Genomic DNA, 26,410 nt, shown 5'->3' on the forward strand with positions numbered 1-26,410 from the left:
CAGTGAATGAGGGTTGAGGATGCTATCATTCCACTGCAAAATTCTGCGACTGTGTGCCTGGTAAATGTAGTCGATCATGTAGTTGTTTATCATGTACAACACTGGAACAGGCTTCCCAAAGCGAGCTATCATGTCTGAATATCGACAAGGATAGCTATGTCTCTTTAGAAAATTTAGAAAAATGCAAAGAGCCTCCAATCCACTACAGATACTTCTTTGATAGCATTCCACTACCTAAAGAATCCCCAATACTTCAGCTAGAAATGATAAGTCGTTCTTGTAGAAACGAAACTCTGAACGGCACTCGTCGTCTTCTAAATCATCGAAGTCAAAACCAGGATAAGAATTATACGGAAGAGCGACATTATCGGACCTGTTTAAATCGTACAGGAGTAGAAGTTCCTCATCGTTTATCAAACCATCACTGTGGCTAATCAAAAGTTGATTTCTAACTTCCTTCAAAGACACAAATGAGCGGCGTTTTGTAATGGCTGCTTAACTGTTTAGAAATTCCCGCCACGACGGCGTTCTCTCCCCAGTCTTATGCGGGTTTTGGAGTCCCCGTCGCCGTCCCCGCTTTCGTTGCTTAAAGTCCCTAATGGCCTTTTGGACACTACCCGCCTTGAATTGCGTGCATGCACCCGTAAGGTATTCGTGTATGTCACTCAAGACACTGGGAAAATTACTTACCGAATTTTTTATGTCGCGCAGCATGGATATTATTTTTTCGCCTTTGGTTTCCCTTGAGGCTTCTTCTGACCTTTCACTAAAAAACGATCCTTGCTGTAGTGATCGCCATAGAAGCCTTTACTAGACTTGCCTCTATCGCGGCGGAACTCATTGTTCGAATAGTATGGGCGGGTGGGTCCCATTGGCTTTTTGTGTGCGTTGGCGCCAATCTTTTTGCCGATTGCGCTCGTCTCCTTCGCATCACGTACTTGCTTCGTCAAGTCCTCGCCAAAGAGGTGTTTTGAAACATTATCTTGTGATTCTTTTGTACACAAGGAGGCGTATTCTGGTTTCAGCATTGGTCTAATGCGTTCCCGCCTCAAACCAATGATATCTCCCGCAGCATGGCCTAATAAAGCGATAGCAGCAATATTTTGGGCCAGAAGCGTTTTAGATCTTTCGGAAATATCGCCAACGAATGGCTCAGATGACTTAAGCAGCGCGAAGGAAGCCTTCTGAAGGGTTTCCTGTATATTCTGTAGGCGTTTGTCTGCTTTTTTCTAGTGGTTTGCTAATTGACACAAGATTTCCTTGTTGACCTGGGCTACGTGGAGCTCACAGTTTTCGGGATGAGCATGCTTTTCAACCAGTGGTTTTAGCTTTTCTGGCGGTAAAGTTATTCCCCAGCGTTTCTTCGCAATGTTTGCTATGCTTTGGTTGATTTCCGGCCCAACTGGAACGGAGTCGGCAAATTCTGCTTCGAGGCTTTTGATAGATTCATCAGGCTCATTGGCCGATTGGGTTGGCGACTCATCCTCGGCGGAGGTACCCGAAGGATTGATCAAATCGTCGATATCTTGGTCCGAAGCTGTGGTGCTGAGCTCATCAAAGTCGCGTCGACGTTTTGGCGCGGGTTCGGATTCCTCATCCTCAACGTCGTACTGTTGTGTACAACGTTGGGGAGGCTCCCCGCGAGCAACAAACTGTTCGAAGAGTGTTGCCATAGAACTCATAGATTTGTTCATTTCTGCGAGGGTCTCGCGTAGTGTTTCAGTGCCAGGTTGGCTAGTTATTTCAATTTCGGCAGGCTGTCTAGAATGGTCAGGTTGACCGCCCGAAAAGCCAGGTTGGCCTGTGATTTCGGCTTCAACGACTATTTGCGTTGCCTCGTTGGCCATGATAATAATAACAGTCAGCTAGATTTCTGTAAAACACTAAGACAGAAAAATGAGCAGAGGGTAGAGAGATGATAGAGACTGGGTATATACTCACTACAAAAGGTTTGAATACTGGACCACGGTGGTTCTATACTGCAGGCTAAGAAAGCGAACGTACAATGGCTAGATAAGTAAGCCGGCGCGCGTGCTTCTCATGTGACTCCGTAGTGACGTATGACTGATGACTGGATAGAATCTCCTGATGTGGCACTGGTTGTTTACAAACCTTTAGGAGCTAAAATCTTGCATTTGATTTTGAGAGGAATACACCTACTTTGAGCGAAGTTATAGGGTGTATAGATTTGACCGATTTTCGTAAAATTAGGCCAAAACATTTCAGAGATAATGACGAACGAAAGAGTGTCAGGAAATTTTGATATTTGAAATATTTTTCCCGTTGTGTCCATTTACGAACCACGTTTCGCATAATTTACGCTACTCTAACTTTGGATTCGGATATCTAAACAACCAACTGTGCAGTCATTTTGCTCGTGCTGTGGGATCCGATACCCGATAAATTCAATAAAAGGATCCCCGGTCGTTTCACGCCTTACCGGCTTCTGATACTCCCAAAATGAAAAAAATTCCTAAAAAATATATTTTTATCGTAAACTACATTTATAACCTTTCTTTTGATTTATAGTTTGTTAGGGTTTTCTTGAAACTAGCGCGCGCACGAATTTTTTCCCGAAGGATATCCGTGAAGGTGGGAAATAACCTGAAAGTTTTATTGCTGGAGGGTCGTGATCATGAAACTTTTCACCTGTAAACAAACAGACGTGTTATTTTGAGGGAGGAGAGGGAGGCGAAGGGGGTAGAGAGGAGCTATGAAGACACTTCGGGAGAGCTATTGCCTCCGGTCGTTGATCGATTTGGCACAGGCGCAACATACTAAATGTATCAATACCATCATTTTGATTTAGTAATACAACTTACAAAGATTATTGGCAGCCAGTGAAGCTGATGTGGACCTACAATTAACTAATAAAATGTGAAGTAACAAAGTTAACAAAATAATTTTAAAAAATTACCCTAAGCTATTTAAATATACAACGGGCCATAAACCTGCCAGTTAGCTCAATGGTTAGAGCGCTGGACTGTTGTGCGGGAGGTAGAGGGTTCGAGCCCCGGCCGGACCAACACTCAGGGTCTCAAAATAATTGAGAAGAATATGCTACCTTTCTATAACATCAAGAAATGACTACATATTCTAGTCTTCTCGGCTAGGGACGAATAAATGGACGTCCCGTCTCTTCACTCTGACGAAGGGCAAACGCCCGAAACGTCAGCTTTTAAATTCTATATTGAACGTATAACTAATTCACACACTACACATGCGCGAGGGCATGCGCGATAAGGGTCAGTTTTGGCCAGCCGTGTGGCTATTCCCTGTGCAAGCGAAAGAAAATTGAAATAATTCTGAAGTGGATGGCTTCTTTACCCATTAGGTTGTATTGCTGGAGGATCAAAACCATTCACCTTGTTACAAAGAGGTGTATTCTTTTGCAAGGCTAGGTGGGGGGACTGTTGATCCCTTTGGCCCTGGCTTAACATACTGAACGAACAACCACCTCTAACTCTGTTAAATGCGCCTTCGTTTGCTTCCGAACCAAGCAAAGCTTCTATAAGTATCTTAGTTCCTAGGCACTTTGCATTAGCAATACTTGGATTTTCGATAGAGAGTCTTTGCCGCTATGGACGACAGTTTTTTGTCGCTCAGAGCAGAATACAAGCTGAGTCTGTTGCATTGTTAAAGGAGGATAAAGTGCATGGAGACCTTATGCGAGCAAACTACTTTGATATTTCTGGAATCAGGCCTTCAAGATACAAATGGGCTTCGAGTGGACATCTAAGTATTGCAAGTTCGCATTTCTTGTAAAGACAGACGATGACATGTTTATGAATGTTCCTAGAGTGATCTCCTTTTTGAGAGACCGCACTACACCGAAAGAAAATCTTTACGCGGGCCGTCATTATAATGATAATAATAATAATAATTTAATATTTATATTGCAAAAATTAACATGTCAATATGATCAAATGCGCATCACAACACTTTTCGGGGGACTTTGGCCGGACTGCATCAGCAGTTTACAAACAATCGAAGGAAACTTATTTGAAGATGCCCCCTCCCCCCCAATCCTAGTAAACAGGCCAGACCACATCATAGTAATCTTGTGAGTGGGTTCTTTAACGTCCCCTGCCTAACCAATTTAGCTAATTAGTAGATGCAGGAGACGGGACCTACGGTTTATTCGTCCTTATCCGAGAAGACTAGAATGTCTATCCATTTCTTGATGTTATAGAAAGGTGGCGCATTCTCCTCAGTTATTTTAAGGCCTTGAGTGTTGGTCCGGCCGGGGCTTGAACCATCGACCTCGACCTCCCGCACAACAGTCCAGCGCTCTAACCAATTGAGCTAACCGGGTGGCGGTTATCGGAACCTTTGGGTTTTGAAACAGAGTAAATGAAAGGTAACCCGTGAGGTATATAATGGTACGTTCTATCCAGACTACTGTCTCGGATCTGGATTCATGGCGATGACGTGTTCGTGAATGTTCCGAGAGAGATCTTCTTTTGAGAGACCCCACTACACCGAAAGAAAATCTTTACGCGAGCCGTCATTATAGGAGCCCTCGGGTTCGGAGACAGGGTAGATGGAAGGTAATCCGTGAAGAATGTTATGTTACGTTCTATCCAGACCACTGTTCCAGATTTGGATTAATTTTATCTAGTGATGTTGTCGTGTCATTTGTGGAAGCTTTTTCATCGGTGCCTCACTCCAGATTTGAAGATGTATACGTGGGTATGCCAGCGAATCATCACATTGGGAAAAAAATTAGTAACAACGAGACCTTTGAATTCAGTAGAAAACCACTTCAATGTATACCAAACAACGGCACATTGGTAATTCGACAGGTGTGATTGGCGCGTTTCGATCCTCGATGTTAGTGAGTTGTTCTCTCGGCAGTCCGCTGTTGTACAACTCTCCTGTTGTTGTGTTTTTCTATTTCACAGTCCCTGTTGATGTTGTTAAGGTGAAGTCTTATCGTAGCCTCTTTAACCCTGCGAGTGTACCAGTGAGGATCACGATCAATAAACTTAACCTCATTCCAAAGCAGTTTGTGTCCGGTGTTGTGGGCGTGCTCTGAAACGACAGAGGTCTGGGTATGAGCTAGTCGGATGTCTCTGTCGTGCTCCTTTATTCTTTCTTGCATTGGTCTTCCAGTCTCAGCGATGTAAACTTTTCCGCATGTAAACTACACTGTCTTGTTTGGCCGGATCAACAGCGCCTTTCGCTTTTACTAGAGCTCTGATCTTTGACTAGTTTCTGACTTGAAGATACCGGGTACGCCTTGTAGTCGGTTCGTAGGCACTGAAATTGTAATTAGCCAGCTTTTACAATTTTTGTAAAAAAAAAAAGTCACTCCTTGGATATGCCCGTTCTTATCAAACTTTCGTATTAATTTTTCTCGTTGCCAACTAATAATCTCTTACATCATTTAATGTTTCTCACTCTTACCTGCTTTAACTTTAACTTCGCAAACATGTTTCTCAAAACATTCATAATGTTAACCTCATTTTAGTTTTATTGGATTATAACTCGGAATTTTGGAAGATTTAGAGAGCCTGACCTACATGAAAAAACAAATGACTCGAGGAAATGTTTTTTAGAATATAGTCCGATGTGCATGATTCAGTTTAGCCTGTTTGATTATATAGATACTGATGAACTACCAGGATTTTTCTTTTTACTAAAAATTAATATCTTCATCGCGCGCAGTGAAGATACTACTTTTATCTTTCACTTGTGAGAATATTGATGTCGCCATGGTTACTGACATGATTTTTTTTTCTATTCTTCATTAGAATTTTAACTTATTGGAACAGAAAATATAAGTATTATTGTCTTAATTTCTCCTTTACAAATTTATATCCGAGTTTCTTAACATTTTTGTGACAGGCACTCTGTGATAGGTGACCACTCTAAGCTGTTCAACAATGTGAGTAGTAATAAGTAAGTAAAATTGAAGACACGAGTATAGAGGGAATAAATCACTCTTTTCTTTGAACATATTCCCTCAGGTCCGATTCGTTACTGACTGGCTGTTTATGAGACGATTCGCTTTTTGTGAATTTCAAGTCTGCTTTCTCTGTCGATGTAGACAATTTAATTAATTTTCAAGTAGATGGCTTCTTTCCCTCTTAAGGTTACTTCCCACCTTCAGAGGTCGAAAAAACTCGTTTTTTCTTTTATTGGACTAGATTGAAGTTCGACATTTTACCCAATGTTTTAAAATCTCAAGCGTCCGACTTATTTAGAAAAACGTATTTTTAAATAAAAGTAAATCAGAAGGGTGTCATAATCTCGTAAAGGGGCAAACCCCCTGGGGAATATTCACGGCTCTTTCATAGTATTTGTTTACAGCGCGCACTTGACAAAATCCACACGTGAAAGTTCTCTGCCTAGTGGAAAGTCTTTCCTCAGGGATAAAAAGCGGAGACTAAAATTAGAGAGGAGTTCCTGGGCAAAGAAAAAGAAGAAAGAAAGGGTACCATTTTGTCAGGAAAAGAAAACCAGTCCTGGCACTTCTGTCCACGCTGGCATCCAAATTACAAACAAAGAAGTCGCCTTCAGATTTACCTTTGTCGCACTTAAGGTTAAAAACGAAGATCCTTTCAAAAAGCTAGTACCGGCCCATCCTCGGAGACCCAGGGGCTGTGAGTCGATTTCGAGTTAGGGCGGAAGAGCCCCTGGGGACATTGTCTTACAAGACAGGTTCCAAACGGTCGCAGTCGTTCTGGCATCTGATTGGTGCCAGAAAACCTTTGTGTTTTTCTGCCCAATCAGAGTGAAGCGTGTTTAGAGTCCTTTCGTGTGTTTTACATGTAACACGGACCGATTACAAGGAGCTCACTTGCTCGCCACGACGGTTTGTTTGAGCCGCGCGACGAAGCTTTGCTCGAGGTGAAAAGTTTCAGTCTCAGCACACAATGTAAGAGAAATCGATCAGATTTTCCGTGAAAATCTTACCGGAGACTACACTGAATACTTTCGCAGGTATCACAAGAGAACGTGTTTAAAATTTTGCGAGGTTCGTACAAAACATAACGGTTGCAGGCGTTAATATGTCGCTTTAAACGTTAGATGATATTTAGGCTTAAATATTTGTATAATTTGCTGTAACTGAAACTTTGCCAATCCCGTGAAGTTATTTCGTTGCACGGTACACGCAGGTATGTCGAGCAACTGGTGCTTCAGCCGCTTTCTGTGCACGCCAAAATCTAATCTAATCTTCACGTGAAAAAAAATAAAAGCTAAGCGTGGAAACTGTTGTTTATTAGATGTGAGTAGATGACCCTGTACTAAGCTGACATTTACAATAAAGCAAACCCACCCTTTCCATCCAAAATTTCTTTGTCTTTGGTTTTGTTTTCCCCAATGAAAGCAGCATCGATTCTCAATGATCAAAAGTATTTAACTTGGTCTTCAACAATCGACAAAAGAGGTGAAATGACAATGACTAAGGGACTAGAAGAGAATCCGTGGCCTCTCGAGCTCAAGAATTTGAACACTCCAGGTAGCAGTTGAAAGATTAAGCTCTTTCCAAACCCCTTCGGTAACTGTCCGAAAACATCTCTCCTTCCCACGATGTTCTCGATAATAAGTTTTTGTTCAGATTTTAATTGGCTAACCGGAAACACAGCAAAGCTTTCTCTACCGCTTGTTGGAGGTCGTCCACGAACTTAACGTTCTCTGCAACCTTGGCCATATTTTGGAAGACTTTACTACAAAGCGAAGATTAGATTTTGGCGCGCACAGAAAGCTACGTAAGCGTAAGGGCTTACCGGGTAATTTGCGAAACGAAACGAAACCAAGCGAAACGAAACGAAACAAGGTTCGCAGACAATTTCTTTAGGCGCTCTGCTCCCGAATATTGTCTTGCTAGATAAAGCAAAGGCTTACAGACGCGACAAGAAATTATTCCCTCCCTGCGAAAACTGTTCCCGGTAGATGCCTTGTTTCGCAAAATACCAAGAACGGCCGGCTTATGGTATTTTACGAAACGAAACGAAACGAAACAAGGTTCGCAGCCAATTTTTTAGGCGCTCTGCTCCCGAAGTTGTCTTGCTAGATAAAGCAAAGACAGACTTACAGACGCAACAAGAGATTATTCCCTCTCTTCGAAAACTGTTCTCGCTAGATGCCTTATTTCGCAAAATACCAATAACGGCCGGCTAATGGTTGCGAAACGAAACAAGGTTGGCAGACAATTTCTTTTAAGCGCTCTGCTCCCGAAAATTGTCTTGTTAGATAAAGCAAATACTGGCTTACGGGCGCGACAAGAAATTATTCCCTGTCTCCGAATAATGTTCTCACTAGATGCCTTGTTTCGCAAAAGACCAATAGCGGCCGATTGGTAATCGAAGAAACAAGATTTGCTGATAGACTATATATTACGGTGGCCCATAGGGGGACATGACACATTTTTTTTATCGCTCGATAAATGATAGATTATCGCGCAATAAATGGAAATTATCGCGCGATAAATGGAAATTATCGCGCGATAAATGAAAAATTATCGCGCGATAAATGAAGACTATCGCGCGATAAATGGAGATTATTGCGCGATAAATGGAAATTATCGCGCGATAAATGGAAATCATCGCGCGATAAATGGAAATTATCGCGCGATAAATAAATTATCACGCGATAATATTTATTATCGCGCGATAATTTATCATTTATCACGTGATAAATGGAAACTTGTCAGGTCACGTAATCGGCTGTCATGCATGTTGTTTCCGTGGACGACAATGACTGCCACAATAGTTCGTTTTATTCATGTAAAAAGATGATTTAGCAGTACGTTGCAATACTACGACACATAGCTCTGTGAATCAGTATAGTAAACCTTGATTTTGCGAAGTCCGAGCCCGTGGAAATTTTGTATTATTTATTTATATTTTGTGATAACTTTTTGATGATTGCATGACTTACACTGTTGTGTTACACTAAAACCTTGAAATAAACTTTCATCAGTTTGCTCATCTTCCAGTCTATACTAGATGCCCTCTAAATTTATTTGTCATTGCTCAAATATTCTGGAAGTTACGGAGGTGAAGGAGGCGGAATTCACTTCCCTCACCGGTCTGAAAAGATTAAAAAAAAGCTCGGGCCGAATAGGGTCAAATTACTTCGTGCACACGAGTAGTTACACAATGCTCATAGACTTTTAAAGTATCCTCTATTTCGCACAGAAATGTAAACACAGTAACCGTTGACACATATGTCACCAGAACTGTCGGTCATCTTTTGCCAGAAAGGACCTTGTACACAAAGAGGGGGTGGCATTAAGGACACATGAGGCTAGGTTTTCAGGTGTAATTTACTCCCCTTCGGAAAAAAATCTTACAAGAACTGAACTAACTGTTGTCGATGAGATAAACCAGATCCACAAAAAGGTTACGGGCTTCTAGAGCAGTTGAAGGCGCTTGCAACTGTTGCTCTTACATAATTATATCAATCAATTCTCTGCATTCCTCCAAACAATTTGTGGGGCTTGTTCAGTCGCAGCATTCACCATCAATCACATCAGTGTCATCTAGGTCAACTTCTGTCCGGTAATCCGTTGCATTTGTCCATGCAGGAACAGTATTGGTTATCGCCCAATGCACCAGCGATTAAGAATTGACTACAGTCTTGTTGTCCAGAAAGAGACCGTACGAGTCATAATTAAAGAATTGGATCCTGCTGGCGTACAGTCACGATCATAATGTGTTTTTGTTTGGAGGAATGCAGAGAATTGATTGATATAATATTTGATAGAATATTTGAGCAATGACAATGAAATTTAGAGGGCATATAGAATAGACTGAAAGATGAGCAAACTGATGAAAGTTTATTTCAAGGTTTTAGTGTAAGACAACAGGGTAAGTCATGCAATCATCAAAAAGTTATCACAAAATATAAATAGATAATACAAAATTTCCACGGGCTCGGACTTCGCAAAATCAAGGTTTACTATACTGATTCACAGAGCTATGTGTCGTAGTATTGCAACGTACTGCTAAATCATCTTTTTACATGAATAAAACGACCTCTTGGCCTCAAAACATAGCTCCTCAACTGTGGCAGTCATTGTCGTCCACGGAAACAACATGCATGACAGCCGATTACGTGACCTGACAAGTTTCCATTTATCACGTGATAAATGATAAATTATCGCGCGATAATTTATTATTTATCGCGCGATAACTTCCATTTATCGCGCGATAATTTCCCTTTATCGCGCGATGATTTCCATTTATCGCGCGATAATCTCCATTTATCGCGCGATAATCTTCATTTATTACACGACTCGGGCAGTCAGAGGGCCAATAACTAAAATCAACCAATCAAAATGCTCTATTGCCGGTCCAATATTCTCTAAGTATTGGACCGGGCACTGTCCCGAATGGTCCCGAATGATACCGCACTCGTGTCCCTTTGAACTTCAGTCGTATAATAAATCTCTTATATGCGCACGATCCTTCGCAGTAAAGCACTATTTAAGCAATAGTGAAAATCAGACCTGAAAAAAATTCAGGCCTGTACGGGATTCGAACCACTGACCTCTGCGATACTAGTGCAGCGCACTACCAATTGAGCTAACAAACCAACTGGGAGCAGGCCATCAAATTAATTCGACATAAACCCGTAGATGATAAATCAAACAACAAATATATATGAAATACATATATATGAATGCGGCTATGAAACGTATATGTGCACGTAGATTTATCATCTACGGGTTTATGTCGAATTAATTTGATGGCCTGCTCCCAGTTGGCTTGTTAGCTCAATTGGTAGAGCCCTGCACTAGTATCGCAGAGGTCAGTGGTTCGAATCCCGTACAGGCCTGAATTTTTTTCAGATCTGATTTTCACTATTGCTTAAATAGTGCTTTACTGCGAAGGATCGTGCACATATACGTTTCATAACCGCAGTTCATATATATGTATTTCATATATATTTGTTGTTTAATAAATCTCTTATTAACCAAGCTTTCTCGGGACCGTACTGGAAGAATATCGGCCCTCGGTCTTTTTTGTATGGACCTCGCTGCGCTCGGTCCGTACTGTCAAGACCTCGGGCCGATATTCTCCCAGTACGGCCCTCGCGCTTGGTTAATAAGATATATTTATCGCGCGATAATGTTTCATTTATCGCGCGATAATTTCCATTTATCGCGCGATGATTTCCATTTATCGCGCGATGATCTCCATTTATCGCGCGATAATCTCCATTTATCGCGCGATAATGTTTCATTTATCGGGCGATAATTTCCATTTATTGCGCGATAATCTATCACATATCGCGCGATAACAAAAATGTGTCATGTCCCCTATGGGCCACCGTAATAATATAGACTCTATTTACAGAGCGCCTAGAGAAATTGTCTGCGAACCTTGTTTCGTTTCGTTTCGTTTCGCAAAATACGAAACGAAAACTAAGACCCCTAACTTTACCGTTGAATTTGACCCTAAACTCCCTGGAAAGGATAGGACAGGAGATAGTTTGACAGATTAGACCTGTTTTGGTTACAACTGGACTTTATATTTCGACGAATTCGATTTTAGGGGGTCTTAGTTTTCATAATCTCGAAAACTAAGACGGGTCTTAGGTTATAGGTTTTAGTTTTCGAGGGTCTTCGCGGTTTTCGTAACACCTTTTATTAAGCTTTCTTTTGATTTATAGTTTGTTAGGGTTTTCTTGAAACTAGCGCGCGTACGAGTCTTTTCCCGAAGGATACTCGCGAAGGTAGGAAATAACCTTAAAGTTGTATTGCTGGAGCCGGGGTCATGATCTTGAAACTTTTCACTTGTAAACAAACAGACGTGTTAGTTTGAGGGTGGGGAGGGAGGTGAGAGGAGGTAGAGAGGAGTCATGAAGACAATTCGTGAGAGTTAAAGACAAGTGTAACACCTTTAATAGCTTCTTTGTCTCTTGTGCCGAAGATTTAAGGTCGATCCACCGATCAACCGCGCGATCCTTTTCCAAATGGCTACCGCAAATTGCCCGCCCAGAAAAATTTAATCTACGAAAGATCACCGTGACGGAAGTTAGAAAGGCTCTTAAAGATTTAAAACCGAAGAAAGCTACAGGTGTTGATGGTATTCCATCTCGTCTACTAAAAGACGGATCAGACGCCCTGGCCTATCCACTATCGCTCATTTTTAATTTAACTATCCAACAAAACGTTATCCCTGCAGAATGGAAAAAAGCGAAGGTGACCCCTTTACATAAATCAGGTTCAAAAGATGACCCAAGAAACTACCGCCCCATATCGGTATTACCAGTGGTATCTAAAGTCCTAGAGCGTTTAATCCACAAGCAGCTTGCAAATTTTTTTGATGATCATAACTTGCTCTGTAAATTACAGTCCGGTTTTAGAAGAATGCACTCAACTGAGACGGCTGTAACTTATTTCGCCGACGAGATTCTCCTGAATATGGATAAGGGCCTTGTTACTGGTTCTGTGTTTATTGACCTGGCAAAGGCTTTCGACACAGTTGACCATGACATTTTGCTCAGAAAATTAGAGTACTATGGTATATGCGAGGAAAGCCTTCTATGGTTTAAGGACTACTTTACGGGAAGAAAGCAGTTCGTGCAAATTGATTCTCATTCATCTGAAGAGCTTGCTATAACTTCTGGAGTGCCACAAGGGTCCATCCTCGGACCCCTGTTATTCATTGTCTACATTAATGATTTACCACGTTGTGTCAAACACTGTTCTGTAAATATGTACACTGACGACACAGTTTTATATCTTGCTGGCCCAACAGTAGACAATTTAACTTTTTACTTTAATCAAGATCTTCAATGTCTATCTGAATGGCTAGAAGACAACAATCTTGTTCTCAATGTTTCAAAAACTAAGTGTGTACTATTTACATCTCGAAGGCATAAAGAGCGCGATTGTATTTTAAATCTTAATCTTATCGGAAAGCTCATTTCTTGCGAAACTACTTTTAAATACCTTGGCGTGGTGTTCGACAATTTTATGACTTGGAAGGCTCACGCAGACTATATGTGTAAAAAGGTGGCGTCAAGAGTTAGTATTCTGGGCCGCATTAGAAGTTTCGTCACAAAAGAGGCAGCAATACTTGTTCATAATACCTTAATTCTTCCCTTATTTGATTACTGTGACATTGCCTGGAGTAACCTTTTACAACAAGATATAGATCGACTACAGCGCTTACAAAATAGATCTGCACGGATTATTACACGTTGCTCTCGGTCATCTGAAGCAATAGATCAGCTGCAATGGCCGACTCTTTCCAGTAGACGCTATTACCACAAGGCTAAACTCGTTTTTCTCTGTCTCCACTCATTAGTTCCTAGTTACTTTTCATCATATTTTACCAGATTTTCGAATATTCACAATTATTCCACGAGGCAAAGTCTGAGGCTATCCCTACCAAAAGTAAAACAGAATTTTGGGAGAAGGACCTTTCTTTTTACTGGCGCAGAAATTTTTAATAAACTTCCTTTAAACATTGTGAAGAGTGAAAACATTCAAACGTTCTGTCGCCGAGCAAAACATTTCCTTTTACCGTAATTTTGATAATTATGATATTTTATTTACTATGTTATGTTTTAATTGTGTTTTAGCTTTGTAGTTTTAGGCTGTTAATGTAGTTGTAAAATCTTAGTCATTATATATACATATATATCTATTCTAGAAATTTGATGTAAATTATTTTCAATACAGGGCCCCTATGGATACCAGCCTTAGAGCTGAATGGGCTACCCTGTGTAAATAAAGTTTGCTTTGCTTTGCTTTGCTTTATTGCCTCCGGTCGCTGATCGCTTTGTTTAGTTTAGTTTAGTTTAAGTTTAATTCATTCGCTACAGGAATGGTAGGAGAAAGGAACAGAACTTTCGTTCCAATTGACACCTAACCGCTTTTTTTTACCCACCCATCCCACCCCAGGGAGGACATCCATTACAAAGTAATCTCGTGTGTGGGAAATTAACGTCTCCTACCCCAACCCTGCAGGAGACGGGACCTCCATTTAATAGTCCCTATCCGAGAAGACTAGAAAGTCTAACCATTTGCGGCAGATATTATTACAAAGGCAGCACTTTCTTCTCAGTTAATTAAAGACCCTGAGTGTTGGTCCGGCCGGATTTGAACTCACGACCTCCCGCACAACGGTCCGGCGCTCTACCAATTGAGCTAACCGGGAGGCTTTGGCACAGGTGCAACGGACTAATTACTAAGTGTATCATCATCATCATTTTTATTAAGTAATGCAGGTTACAAAGATTATTGGCAACCAGTGAGGCTGATGTGGACCTACAATTAACCAGTAAAATGTGAAGTAACAAACAAAATAATTTATAAAAATTACCCTATGGTAGTTAAATATACAACTGACCATAATTAAATTGAGAGTAATTTCAGTATCATATCCCGTAAATGAAGACATAGACTAATAAAAATTTCAAGCTGATCTAGAAACTTAGGTAAAATATAGCAATACTTAAAAATATACAAAATCTCGGTCTTTGATAGCTATCACGAATATTAAAGGGGGTAAGGTTCTAAAGAAACTGTGGTGCTGCGTCGCCGGGAGTAACAAGGTAATTTTGGTTTTATCAACCGAGATGATAATGTAAACCGACCACCGTAAGGAGTTTCAAAGCTTACGTCTCGAGCGTTAGTCCTTTTTATTATATAGATACCGATAAAATGCCAGGATTTTTCCTTTTACTAAAAAGTATTATATGGCAGTGTCTCACAAGGACTAGGAACTACCGAATTCACGAATTTGATTGGCTGAAATCAATATTGAAAGCGGTCTAGATTTTCCCATCTAGACCGGCATCTAGACCGGTCTAGAAAAAAAAGGTACAAAGAATATAAAAAATTGGCATATAAGACACAGCCATATAATAAACATCTTATTAACCGAGCTAGGTCGGTCTGTTTGGGAGAATCTTGACCTCGGTCGCTGGTACAGACCGAACGCAGTGAGGTCTGTACTGGCGACCTCGGTCAAGAGTCTCCCATAAAGACCTCCCGCTCGGTTAATAAGAACTAAATCATATCTTCATCGCCCGCAGAGAAGATACTATTTTTATTATTCACGTTTGAGGATATTGGTGTCGCCATGGTTACTAATATGATAAGCCAATTACAAGAGAGCTGTTACAGAATTTTTCTCTTCTTCATTAGAATTTTGACCTTTTGGAACAGAAAATATAAGTTATTGTCTTTATTTCTCCTTTATATATATCCGAGCTTCATAACATTTTTGTGACAGGCATTTTACGATAGGTGACCAATTTAAAGTTACACTATTTTGCTGTTTCGAAAATGAATAAAAAAAGTTGTGTTTTATGTGGAAATTTTATCAGTATCTATAAAATAAACATAACTTTACAGCACTCGAAAATAAAATTCGTATCCCCGCGCGGCTATTTAATATCCTCTTTTTCGTTCGCTCTGACGAAGGGGTAACGCTCGAAGCATGAGCTTTTATTAAAAACTGGATCATTGGATAATGCATTTCAAGACTTTTATTGGCTTAGCCATTATGGTATATGAGCCAATATACCATAATCTGATATCTGTACATTGTAACATCCGGTTTCTTCCTACAAAATAAAGTCGAGAAGATTTGCCTAATATCTTGGGGGCCTTTTCTTTTTTAATAAAACAATTATTCCACTCGCGCTTGTTGGATATGAGATGATTATAGCCAACGAGGCGCGTAGCGCGTCGTTGGCTATAATCATCTCATATCCAACGCGCGCTCGTGGAATAATTGTTAATTAACATATGCGCGAGGGCACGCGCGATAAAGGTCATTTTTGGACCAGCGGTGTGGGTATTACCTGTGCAAGCGAAAGAAAATTGAAGCGTTCATAGACCGGTAAAGTGAAACAAATGCAAAGAAAAAGGAAACTCGAGACGGTTCGAACACAAAACTTTTTCAAGTACGGGTATCCTGGTACTTACCATTCCGTTTTGAGCTTTACCGAAAAAAAAAAAAAAAAATAACACGCTTTTAAAACTCCTTGACTTACTTGCCTTTGTTTTTGTTTGTAACTTGTGAGACAACTTAGTTCTGATAGCTAGGCTTAAAGCACCGTCCACGAAGACATCACAACATCGACACATGAGCAGACGTTTGACCACGGTGTTCGCAGACTGACTGATGGTGAGGCGGGGGAAGGTTGGAAAGAAGAGCGGTCAAACTGGGGCCTGAAACTGGGGCCTGAAACCAGGGTATGCCTCCTGTACCGTATCCTGTTTCATCCCGTTTTCGTTGTTGTTTTTTCCCTAAAGTTTGTCTCGTAAAATTGCTCTCCTTATGGGCAAGTTGAGTCCGTGACAACAGAGAAAAAAGTACGGGATCTGGGGAGAGTTATACATTCCAATATGGCGAACGTAGAACAAGGTGAATGGGACTCACTTTTGTACTGCAAAATGACCTATTTAGAATTATGCTAGTTGTGTATTCAACGGATTATGAACTCTCCTTATTTTTCAGCGCCAGTATTCGCTGAACCAAAACGAGAAATTTTGAATCCTAGTGATGTCGTTAAGTGGGAAAAGTCTCAGGTGAGGAAAAGATCATTTTGTTCGCCAGGCCTCTCTGCTTAACAGCTGTTCGTTCTCGCGGATTTCCCGCCACCAAAATGCATGATACCCAAACAGGAGAGCTTCTCGAATTTCACAGACATTTTTAGAATAGTTGTGGCAAACGAGTGGAGCGTTGGTACCTTATTTTGGAAATTAATTTTCACCAAGAAATGATTCAACTAGATCCATCCGACACTTTGCCCGCACTTAGCTACTTCACGTGTCGTAGCCTCAAGGTGCTCGTTATAAAGCTAATTGTTATCCGATCTGTTCTTCACATTTGGATTTCAAATATGATAATGTTTGTGCAAACAGGCATACAGTGATTACCTTGGATTTATCCTCACACTGAATGATGCTGTTAAAGGGAAAACAATGACAGTTGATTGTCCTTCATCAGAGGTAAAATACTATAAAAGTCAAATCTACTTTTCATCCTTTTCATCGGTCCAGAATCAGCCACTGAAAAAATTTAATGTCTGCCCCAACGTCTAGGAGAAACATTACAGACTATAGATAGATATGTTAAGTAATACTTCTGCTAATTTTTCTGGGATAGCAACATTACTTATTGGTATTTTGAATATTGATTAACATGTGGTAGCTCTATTCATTTGGTTCAAGGCCTTAGAGAAACTGATCACTATGCTTGAGACTTTGGACACTTGGATTGATGAAATCCCTCCTACTGATCAGCCACAACGATTTGGAAACAAAGCCTTTAGAACATGGTGCAGTAGGCTAGATGAGGTAAGATACAATAAACTTTCACAGATTCTGTCAAAGAACCATCTAGGCTCTAGAGAAGAGTTTTGACTTTCCCAGGGAAAGTTGGATCATGTTTACTGTAGGTAATCTCAACTGATATATCAGTGAATATATATGGTCAAGAGTCAGTTGATACTTGACCGATATGTCAGTCGACATTCTGTTAACACTCAGTCAGCACTCGGTTCACACTTGGTCGACACTGCTTCAACGCTCATTTGATAGTCCTTCCACGTTCAGTCAATAGTTGGTTGACACTCACTTGATAGTTGGCTGATACTCTGTCGAGACTCGGTCGATAGGTGTCAGCTGATAATCTTGGTTGATATATCAACTGTCTATGGACAGAGTGTCAACTGGGTATCAACCAAATATCAACCGACATATTGGTCGAGTATCAACCAACTCTCAACCAATATATCGACCAGTATATTGGTCTAGAGTACCTACAGTAAACATGATACGAAAAGTTAAGACCCCATGTTACATTTCGGTTGCTGATGTGTGCTAGGAGGATGGCAAAGGGGTTATGTACAAAATGTAATGAGGGCCAAAATTGATATGTGACACATGAATTTTACAGAAAGGCAAGCAAGATGAGTGAATTTCTGAACCAGCATGAGATGTGATTTGCCTCCTGATATATACCTGACTAGTGAATTTTTCCTTTCATTTGATCAAAACCTCAAGATTTCCCTGAAACCTTGTGCACAAGAAGAGAGATTTGAAGCCATCATTTTTATATATAAGCGATGGGTGAATTTTTCTAAATGTGGTGCATGAAAGGGGACCTAGGGCCCCTCCCCCCCTTTTGCCACCATCTGCTTGTGTATCATAAAATATTTAACAATTTACTAATCTGGTCACTGCATATCTGTTCCTGGAGATGGTTTATAAATTTTCATGTTGACTGAGATCCTGAGTACTTAGATGACTGATGCATTGATTGAGTGCCTGATTGATTGCATGATTGATTGCTTGTCAAAATGATTGATCGCATGATTGATTAATTGATATAATATTAACCAGCAGATTGGCTGATTGAATGATTGATGTTTGATCAATTAATAGATAAACGGATTTATTGATTGATTAGTTGATTGGCTGATTGGTTAATTGATAGATCAGTCAATCAATCGATTGATTGATTACTAGATTAATTGATTTATTGACTGAGTGAATGATTTTGAACAGAATGCTGATAGGATGATTCAAGGACTTCTTCCAGAGAAGTTTATAGGGGCCAGCATTGAGCTTACTGCTTATCTCAGAGGTTTGCTTCTGAAAATTTGGTTTGTCTGTCTTTGTTATTCTCTTTTATTATCATTCTACACCAGCCTGTTAATTGAAGGAAGTTTTTTTCTCCAGATTTATCCATTCAAATTATGTATTCGTAAAGATTGTCTCAGTTGTGTAGAGGGCTTCAAGTTTACCAGTCTGTGACTGTTATGTGTTTTTTACACTCATTAACTCTTTGACCCCTCAGAGTGATCGGCATCTAATTTCTCCTTACAATATAACCACTGGATCACATGTTAAGGTCATGAGAATAAAGTAAATGATCAATTAAAGAAGCTCTTGATTGTAAAAAAATTCTCCCTTTTAAGAAAATGTACCAAGTGTGGAAAACAGCATGGCGAAAAAAAATGCATACTGATGTTAAGGGTTTGATAAGGCTAATTAATATGTATAAATTTATACTCTCTTACTATTAATCATGTGCAAAATTTCCCTCTGTTATTATTACAAAGGAAATATATTTCACCTATGGCTTTAAATTGTATATAATTCAGATGAAAGAGCTAAAACGAGAGGTGAATCTTGCTGATATTCTGCATTGCTTCATAGATGGTTTTGGAAATAAAACAAGAATAGACTATGGAACAGGTGTGTGTATGTACTATAATTAGTTGGTGTGGGTTTGTCTGATGTAATCAAGGAATTTGGAAGCTTAACAATTGATATTGGTATCTTCCTACAGGTCATGAGGCTTGTTTTATTGCATTTCTATGCTGTCTATTCAAACTCAGAGTGCTGGACCAAAATGACTGTGTTTCAATAGTGTTCAAGGTGTTTCAAAGGTAATTTGATACTTTTTCAAGTGATGAATGGACATACTGTACATGACTTGTACAGCATTTGGCAGGTGGGCAGATTCTTTAAAAATGATAGTCTGGTTAAAAGTTGTGGTTTTTCATTGTTGTGAATACATGTACACTATTAGTATTACCTCTAAGATTTGTCTTGTTGTAGTCACTTCTTATTTTGATTGTGAGGATCTGGTTGTGTACTGTTAGTATATTGGCAATAAGGTTGACTGGTCACTCATACCTTGTGAAGCTTTATGCTTAACTGTGATTGGCTGATACTCAGTAGCTGTGCTACATGTATGTACACTTTGATGATGTGTCAGTATCCATGGGTCAGGGACTTCTATTTCATTGTGTAGACAAGAAGGCAAGAGATAGAAAAAATTCAATATATTTTTAAAGGCTACTCTGCAAAGGAAAACGTTTGGAGGAAACATTGCTTGAATAAATGTAGCTCATTAGTAATCTTTTTCCACCTTCAAGGTATTTAAAACTGATGAGAAGGCTGCAGTCAACATACAGAATGGAGCCAGCAGGCAGCCAAGGTGTCTGGGGACTGGATGATTTCCAGTTTGTTCCATTTATTTGGGGAAGCTCTCAGTTTATTGGTTTGTATCATTGATACATGTATGTATTTTGAGGATCATTCTTTTGCTGTGCATGTTCAAATCATATTTCCCTTCAGATTTATGTATGATATATATATATATATATCGCAAGTCGTTAATGGAACTCTCAGGACAACAAAGGCGCACCGCGCCAGGAGGATCAATAAAGATTCGCAGTCCAAACCTCACAACCAACACGAACGTAGAAAGTTTAAAAAATTGCGAGGATGGACAACTTCTGACGTAAAAAATATAAAAAATTTTAATAAAAATGTTTCGGTCAGAGACCTTCAGTTATTTACAACTTTTGAAATAAAAAAAGAGCATTAAATAGGATCGAAGTGCTAATGATTACATAATTACAGATAACGACTAATGAACTGGTGCTAATAAACAAAAAACCTAATTACAAAGAAAGCAATGGACAAAATACAAGAAACAAACTCTAAAAGCTAAGAGATAAGAATACTAAATTTGTTAATATGAGTGGCGTAATCAATTGCAAAGAAGCAATGCAGTGAGCATTAAAAAAGGGAAGGCCCACTTTTTACTAGAACTGTAAAGAAAATCCTAAAACAAGGCCTTTGGAGCCCGAAAGGGCAAATTAGCAACAAAATCCCTGGAGGGGCCCTTAAATGATACTAATCATAATAAGATCCCTTGGCAGGGCCTCTTGAGTCCAATCCACACCTAAAGGGCCAACAAAATCCAAGAAAAGGGCCTTTGAACAATCAATTAGTAGCACCTAATATAAGATGGAAAATTAATTATGGCAAATTCTATTTTTCGAATGAAATTCCTTTCTTTTATTCAAACCATGGGCTGCCAAAGAGAACAACTGAGCACTCCAATAAGCCTCTTTTGTGATTAAAAGCCTATCGATCTCTGCAGAGCCACTAGGGGCTTGTACCTGATCAATGCATTGGAACGAAAAATCATCCAGGGTGTGTGGGGTTTTGTTGAAGTGTATCGCTACACTATCAATCTCTGCAGAGCCACTAGGGGCCTGTACCTGATCAATGCATTGGAACGAAAAATCGTCCAGGGTGTGTGGGGTTTTGTTGAAGTGTATTGCTACACTTCAACAAAACTAGATTGCAAGATCTAGACTGCTTTCGATATTGATTTCAGCCAATCAAATTCGTGAATTTGGTAGTTCCCAGTCCTTGTGAGACACAGCCATATAATAAATGCACTTATTACTTTTAAGTGGCAGCTGCATGTACGAATGATATGCAGTTCCCCCTTTTTTCAACCTCCTCCCAAAAGACCTTGGGAAATGAGACACACTGTGCAGCTGATATTTCTTACAAGAGTTAAATTTTTTTTTCTTTTTCTTTTTTTTGGGATTCTTGCAGACCATCCCAGTTTAGAACCAAAGGACTTTGTTAAATCCTCCATTGTGGAAAGCCATCACCTTGATTACATGTTCTTGGGCTGCATCAAGTTTATAAATGAGGTGAGAAGACTCTATAAATCATTTCTGTTTTCACTTTGATAGTCAGCCTTGTTTGTGTAGCAACCCACAACAAATTTGTTTCAGTATTTTCTCTGCATTCTTTTACTATGAAGTTTAAATTTGAAATTATGGGGTAATAGAACTATATAGGGCCTGAAATAAAGCCAATGAAATCTGGCAAAATAAAGCAAAACAGGTAAAAAATGCTAGTTTATTTTAACTAGATAGTGAACCAAAGACAAGCTTGTACATGCATGTATTTCATGCTTTATCTTCTAAATCAATACAGTTGTTACAGTATTTCTTTTTCTTGTTTCTCATTTTCTCTATACATTTCCCTCAGTCAATGATACCACCTAGGAACAAGCTAAATTGATCTGGCCAAATGTAGTTCAGCTTGCTTTTCTGCCTAACACGTAAAATCTAAGGTAGCTCCAAGAGTAGGTGTACCTTTCACTCTGGAGAGTGGTGTAAAATTATACATTTATTTTACTTTTCATTTTTATATATTTGTTTTTTATTATTAATGTAATATTTAATCTACAAAATTTTCGGTCTGAAATATTTAGTGGTAAAGCACCATGAGCACATGGCAGTGTTGCTATAGAAATCCCTATTATTATTATTATTGTTATTTATTTTCCTATTTTTCTTTTTTTTTCCTTTTGAAACAAACTAGATGAAAAGTGGACCTTTTGCAGAACACTCAAACGTTTTATGGGGTATCAGTTCTGTTAAAATATGGGACAAAGTAAATTCTGGCCTGATAAAAATGTACAAAGCAGAGGTTTGTGGTCTGACATTTATCTATCTTTTGTATGTGCCTTTATCTGGTTAAAACTTTTCTGTATGTCAAGGAGAACTAAGAGTTGAAAAGTGGCCTTAAGCAGTCAGGACGGTAACGCCAGGGAAGACTTCGATTAAAAAAATGGATTTCTGCCTTTAATTAGAATTTCAAAAATGGCTGCATATGTCTACCGACTCATACGGCGACACACCTGAACTTCAGCATTACGTTTAATAGAAGCGTTGAGTTCCAAATGGAAATTAAATGAATTTTCCGTTGCGGTTTCCGTTCGCAGACGACGTTCACGTTGTTGTTTTGCATATGACGGCTAAGAAGTGTACAAAGTTTTAAACACACGTGCTGAGCTATTGTTCTGCCAATTAGATCTTTTGTTTTTCCGCGTCCTCGTTGCCGTTGCCGTCGCCGTCGCCGTCGCCGTCGCCGTCGTGGTTTGCTTAAACACGAAGGCGCGCTATACAAGGAAGTCTTCCCTGGGAAGACCTAGGCTCATTTGTCACTCACCGTTGACGTGTGCGGGTCAAATTTAAATGCTGGTAGACGAACAAAAGGAGCTAATGAGATATCTATTGTTTACTTCCACCAGCATGGTGGCATGAGGTAACGTGCGAACCACCTACTTCGATCTCAAATTTATCGCCACAAATAAAGACAGTTTCCATTGGAGAAAGGAAATACAAATCTCAAAAATTCTTGTATTGCGATGAAGACATAAAACAATTTTGAGGAATGCGCCCGCTGTTCACTGCTTTGGAGTAGCTGTAGCTCAAGCTGACTTGACTCTAAAAGTTCTACATCACACGACGGTTGATTGACAAATAGTCCAGTGGGACCTAAGGCTCCTTTATAGCGCGCCATCGTGTTTTAGGTCCCTAATATTGCCTCCCAGACAGGCACTACAGCAGTAGCTGCAGTTTTAGTATGGTTCCTTTTCAAAAGCTTGTTCTTTGTTATGGCTCTTCGATTCTTGTGTTTCCTTCCAGCTCCTGTGTTTTTTTCCAGTGGTAATAATTAGCAAGAATAATTATAATAGTTATAATTTTCAAAGTTAAAACTTGTTGAACAATGATAACTTTTAAATTGTTTTTGAAACAATTATCATTAATGTAAACAGTTATTTTTATCTGAACCTTAGCTCGCATTGATTTGCTGTTTTTTTTTTCTCATTTGGTCTCATATCTTAACAGGTCCTTTCCAAGTTTCCTGTTATACAACACTTTGTGTTTGGGACGTTACTGTCTTTTGAAGAAGCAGAAATATTCAAGAAACCCTTGTAAAAAATGTGAATATTTATATGGAAATAATATTGACCTTTTGTTTTCATATTTATCACGTTTACAGAGCCGATAAAACTGTATATAAAAATTCTTAAAGTGATCTAAAGAAGAGGGCAATGTGTTTCAAAAAGTTGCCATATTGATGCATGGGCGTTCGTGCACTCGACTGCAACTTGTATGTGACCCAGTCCCTCTCCACCATTTAAGTTCAGTCAATTGCTTAGTCATATACAGCGCTTTACGTGACTTCATTCAATTTCTTACCAAAATTAGAAGTTTGCTATAGTTTGACAGCTGTCGCCAAATTTTCTCTTGAGGTACTGTCAACACATCATTCCTCAGAAACATTTCGACAAAAAAGCATAGCTCAGAGCATTTCTTACGTTTGCGGAAGGCATGGCATGGTAGACGTACCACAGCACAGATGCGGGTCATATAAAATTTTGGACGATGGGAGGCGTGCGTGTTCGAAAGGAGCACTAATTCTAAGACAGTCGTAATAAACTAATGAAGAATATTATACTTCATATCAGGATGAGCTTACCTCTTGCATTAATACAATGGAATGTCCATCTGCTTTATACCCTTGCCCCTTCAAATGCTCAGTAACAGACTTGCTTTACCGGATCAACGTAAGTGTATTTATTCCAAAAAAAAAAAAATTCAATTCCTGGCTTTACAGCTTTGCTGTATTTCAACTTTTACCTATTAACTCATGTCTTATGCACCATAGTCAATTCGTAAGAGAAATGAATGAAGGCTGAAAGTTTCTAAAGAAACTGTGGTGCTGCGTCGGGGGGGGTAACAAGATAATTGGTTATATCAACTAAGTTGAAATTGTAAATTGGCCACCGTAACGAATAAAAAAGCTGACGTTTCGAGCGTTAGCCCTTCGTCAGAGCGAATGGAGGAATTGTGGGTTGTATATGGTGTTATATGCAGAAAGCGGAGCTACGCCATTGGTGGGAACATGGCAACGAGAAAAACACGAATAAATTAGTGGAATGAAAAGCGTTCGTTGATACCTTCTGTGACGCTTGTAGTGCTGACTGTCGATCAATAAGTTGGGCGCGGTGGTGACCCGCTTGTACGACAGAAACAGGGTAACCACGTTTTTCGAAAAACTGGCCCATTGACTCTGATTTGTGGGAAAAAAACGTCACAGAAGGAAAATTCCGACTGCATTCCATTTACTCTCACGTTTCACCCTCACAATCACTCAGCTAAATCCATTATTGTTAAAAACTTAAAATTACTTTAAAACGATCCAGAGACTGGCACTATCTTTTCGCAACCTCCACTTATTTCATTCAAACGCGACGAAAACATAGGCAATTTTTTGGTCAGAAGTTCATTCCAAGCAAATGACCAACCCGGCACTTTTAAATGCGCTCGCGAACGATGCAAAACTTGTCCCTTCATTCACAACGCTCAGAAAATATTGGGACCCAAGCGATCCATTAAGATCACCGATCACTTCAAGTGCCGCTCCGCCAATGTTATCTATTGCATAATTTGCACTTATTGCAAAAAGTTATACATCGGCGAAACAGGAAGACGACTAGGTGACCGATTCCTAGAACACCTTCGCGACGTGGAAAGGAATGACAAGGACGCATCTAAACCAGACGCTAGACACTTTAATTTACCTAATCATTCTAAACAACATATGGCAATCTGAGGTCTTTCCTTACATTTAGGCAACACGGAAAGCCACTAAACTCTTGAACACAAGTTAATCTTTTAAATCGGCACTCTTAATCCCACAGGTATCAACGAACGCTTTTCATTCCACTAATTTATTCGAGTTTTTCTCGTTGCCATGTTCCCATCAATGGCGTAGCTCCACTTTCTGCATATAAGACCACATACAACCCACAATTCCTCCATTCGCTCTGACGAAGGGCTAACGCTCGAAACGTCAGCTTTTTTATTCGTTACGGTAGCCAATTTACAATTTCAACTTAGTTGATATAACCAATTCGGAAGAGATCCTTAAGTTTGCATTAAACTCGACACCAACTGTTTGTATCAAGGGATTTAGATGCAAAGTTTGTTGCCACTTGAAATTACTGCTAGAAAACAGTGCAAAGTACTCATAGCTAAACTTTGTAAAAGAAAAAGCAAAGTGAGATTGATTATCTATCGTAAGTAAATAGTTGATAAGTTGGAATCGGTAGTAAATGTTTTTGTACCTTGTTTGATTTTATACTGAAGCAAAAAGTATTGGTTAACCACCACGCCTAAAGTTACCCTTCATGGCGAAAATGACGCACCCTTATACTTTAATTTTTAGTTCATGACAAGTGGCAATGATATTTAAATTGCATCTAGGCGACAAGGAATTCATGAAAAGACGAATTTACACTTTTCCATAGTAGCGGTGACTTTTTTTGTAGTCGTAAATGCACTCTGCATGCTTCACTTAGTGTTTTTCCTAACAACCACATACGAGTTAAACAGCAACCAGGTTAATCAGCAGTTCATGAAGAAATAAATTTACATTTTACAATAGCCTCGGAGGTTTTTCTTTACAAGTTACGTGCGCTCTGCATGCATCACTTGTTTTTTTTTTTTTTTTTTTTTTCTGACAACTACAAACGAATTAAACATTAGTCGTGACGAATAATGATTACGCAACGAATTCATGATTTACTGTGACATTTCTCCATGGTATCGAAAATTTGGTTTTAGTAATAATTACACACCGATTGCTTCATGTTTTTTCTGATAACTACTGTTTCAATTTATTCGTTTTCTACAAATGCACAAAAAAGTAATTCTACAATACAAAAACAGATACGATGAATATATGAAGTTCGTATATTGTGAACTGCGGTAAGAGATATGTATGATGCACGATCCTCGCAGT

At 39.5% G+C, this 26,410-nt stretch overlaps 1 protein-coding gene and 1 pseudogene across 1 annotated transcript; one reads left to right on the forward strand and one right to left on the reverse strand.

The window, feature by feature from the left end:
- LOC111321845 (uncharacterized) overlaps positions 1-1,847 on the reverse strand; it is a 2,864-nt pseudogene extending 1,017 nt beyond the window's left edge.
- Positions 1,848-16,199: 14,352 nt separating this feature from the next.
- On the forward strand, positions 16,200-23,590 carry LOC111324511 (serine/threonine-protein phosphatase 2A activator). Its single transcript, XM_088758232.1, has 11 exons — positions 16,200-16,346; positions 16,440-16,510; positions 16,847-16,933; positions 17,156-17,281; positions 18,494-18,572; positions 19,148-19,186; positions 19,281-19,380; positions 19,873-19,997; positions 21,356-21,456; positions 22,136-22,243; positions 23,449-23,590. The coding sequence occupies exons 1-11, from the start codon at positions 16,328-16,330 to the stop codon at positions 23,536-23,538; spliced, it is 945 nt and encodes a 314-aa protein (XP_088614358.1). The 5' UTR covers positions 16,200-16,327; the 3' UTR covers positions 23,539-23,590.
- The last annotated feature ends 2,820 nt before the right edge of the window (positions 23,591-26,410 follow it).

This window comes from Stylophora pistillata, chromosome 4 (genome assembly GCF_964205215.1).
Source record: "Stylophora pistillata chromosome 4, jaStyPist1.2, whole genome shotgun sequence".
NCBI classification, from domain to species: Eukaryota; Metazoa; Cnidaria; class Anthozoa; order Scleractinia; family Pocilloporidae; genus Stylophora; species Stylophora pistillata.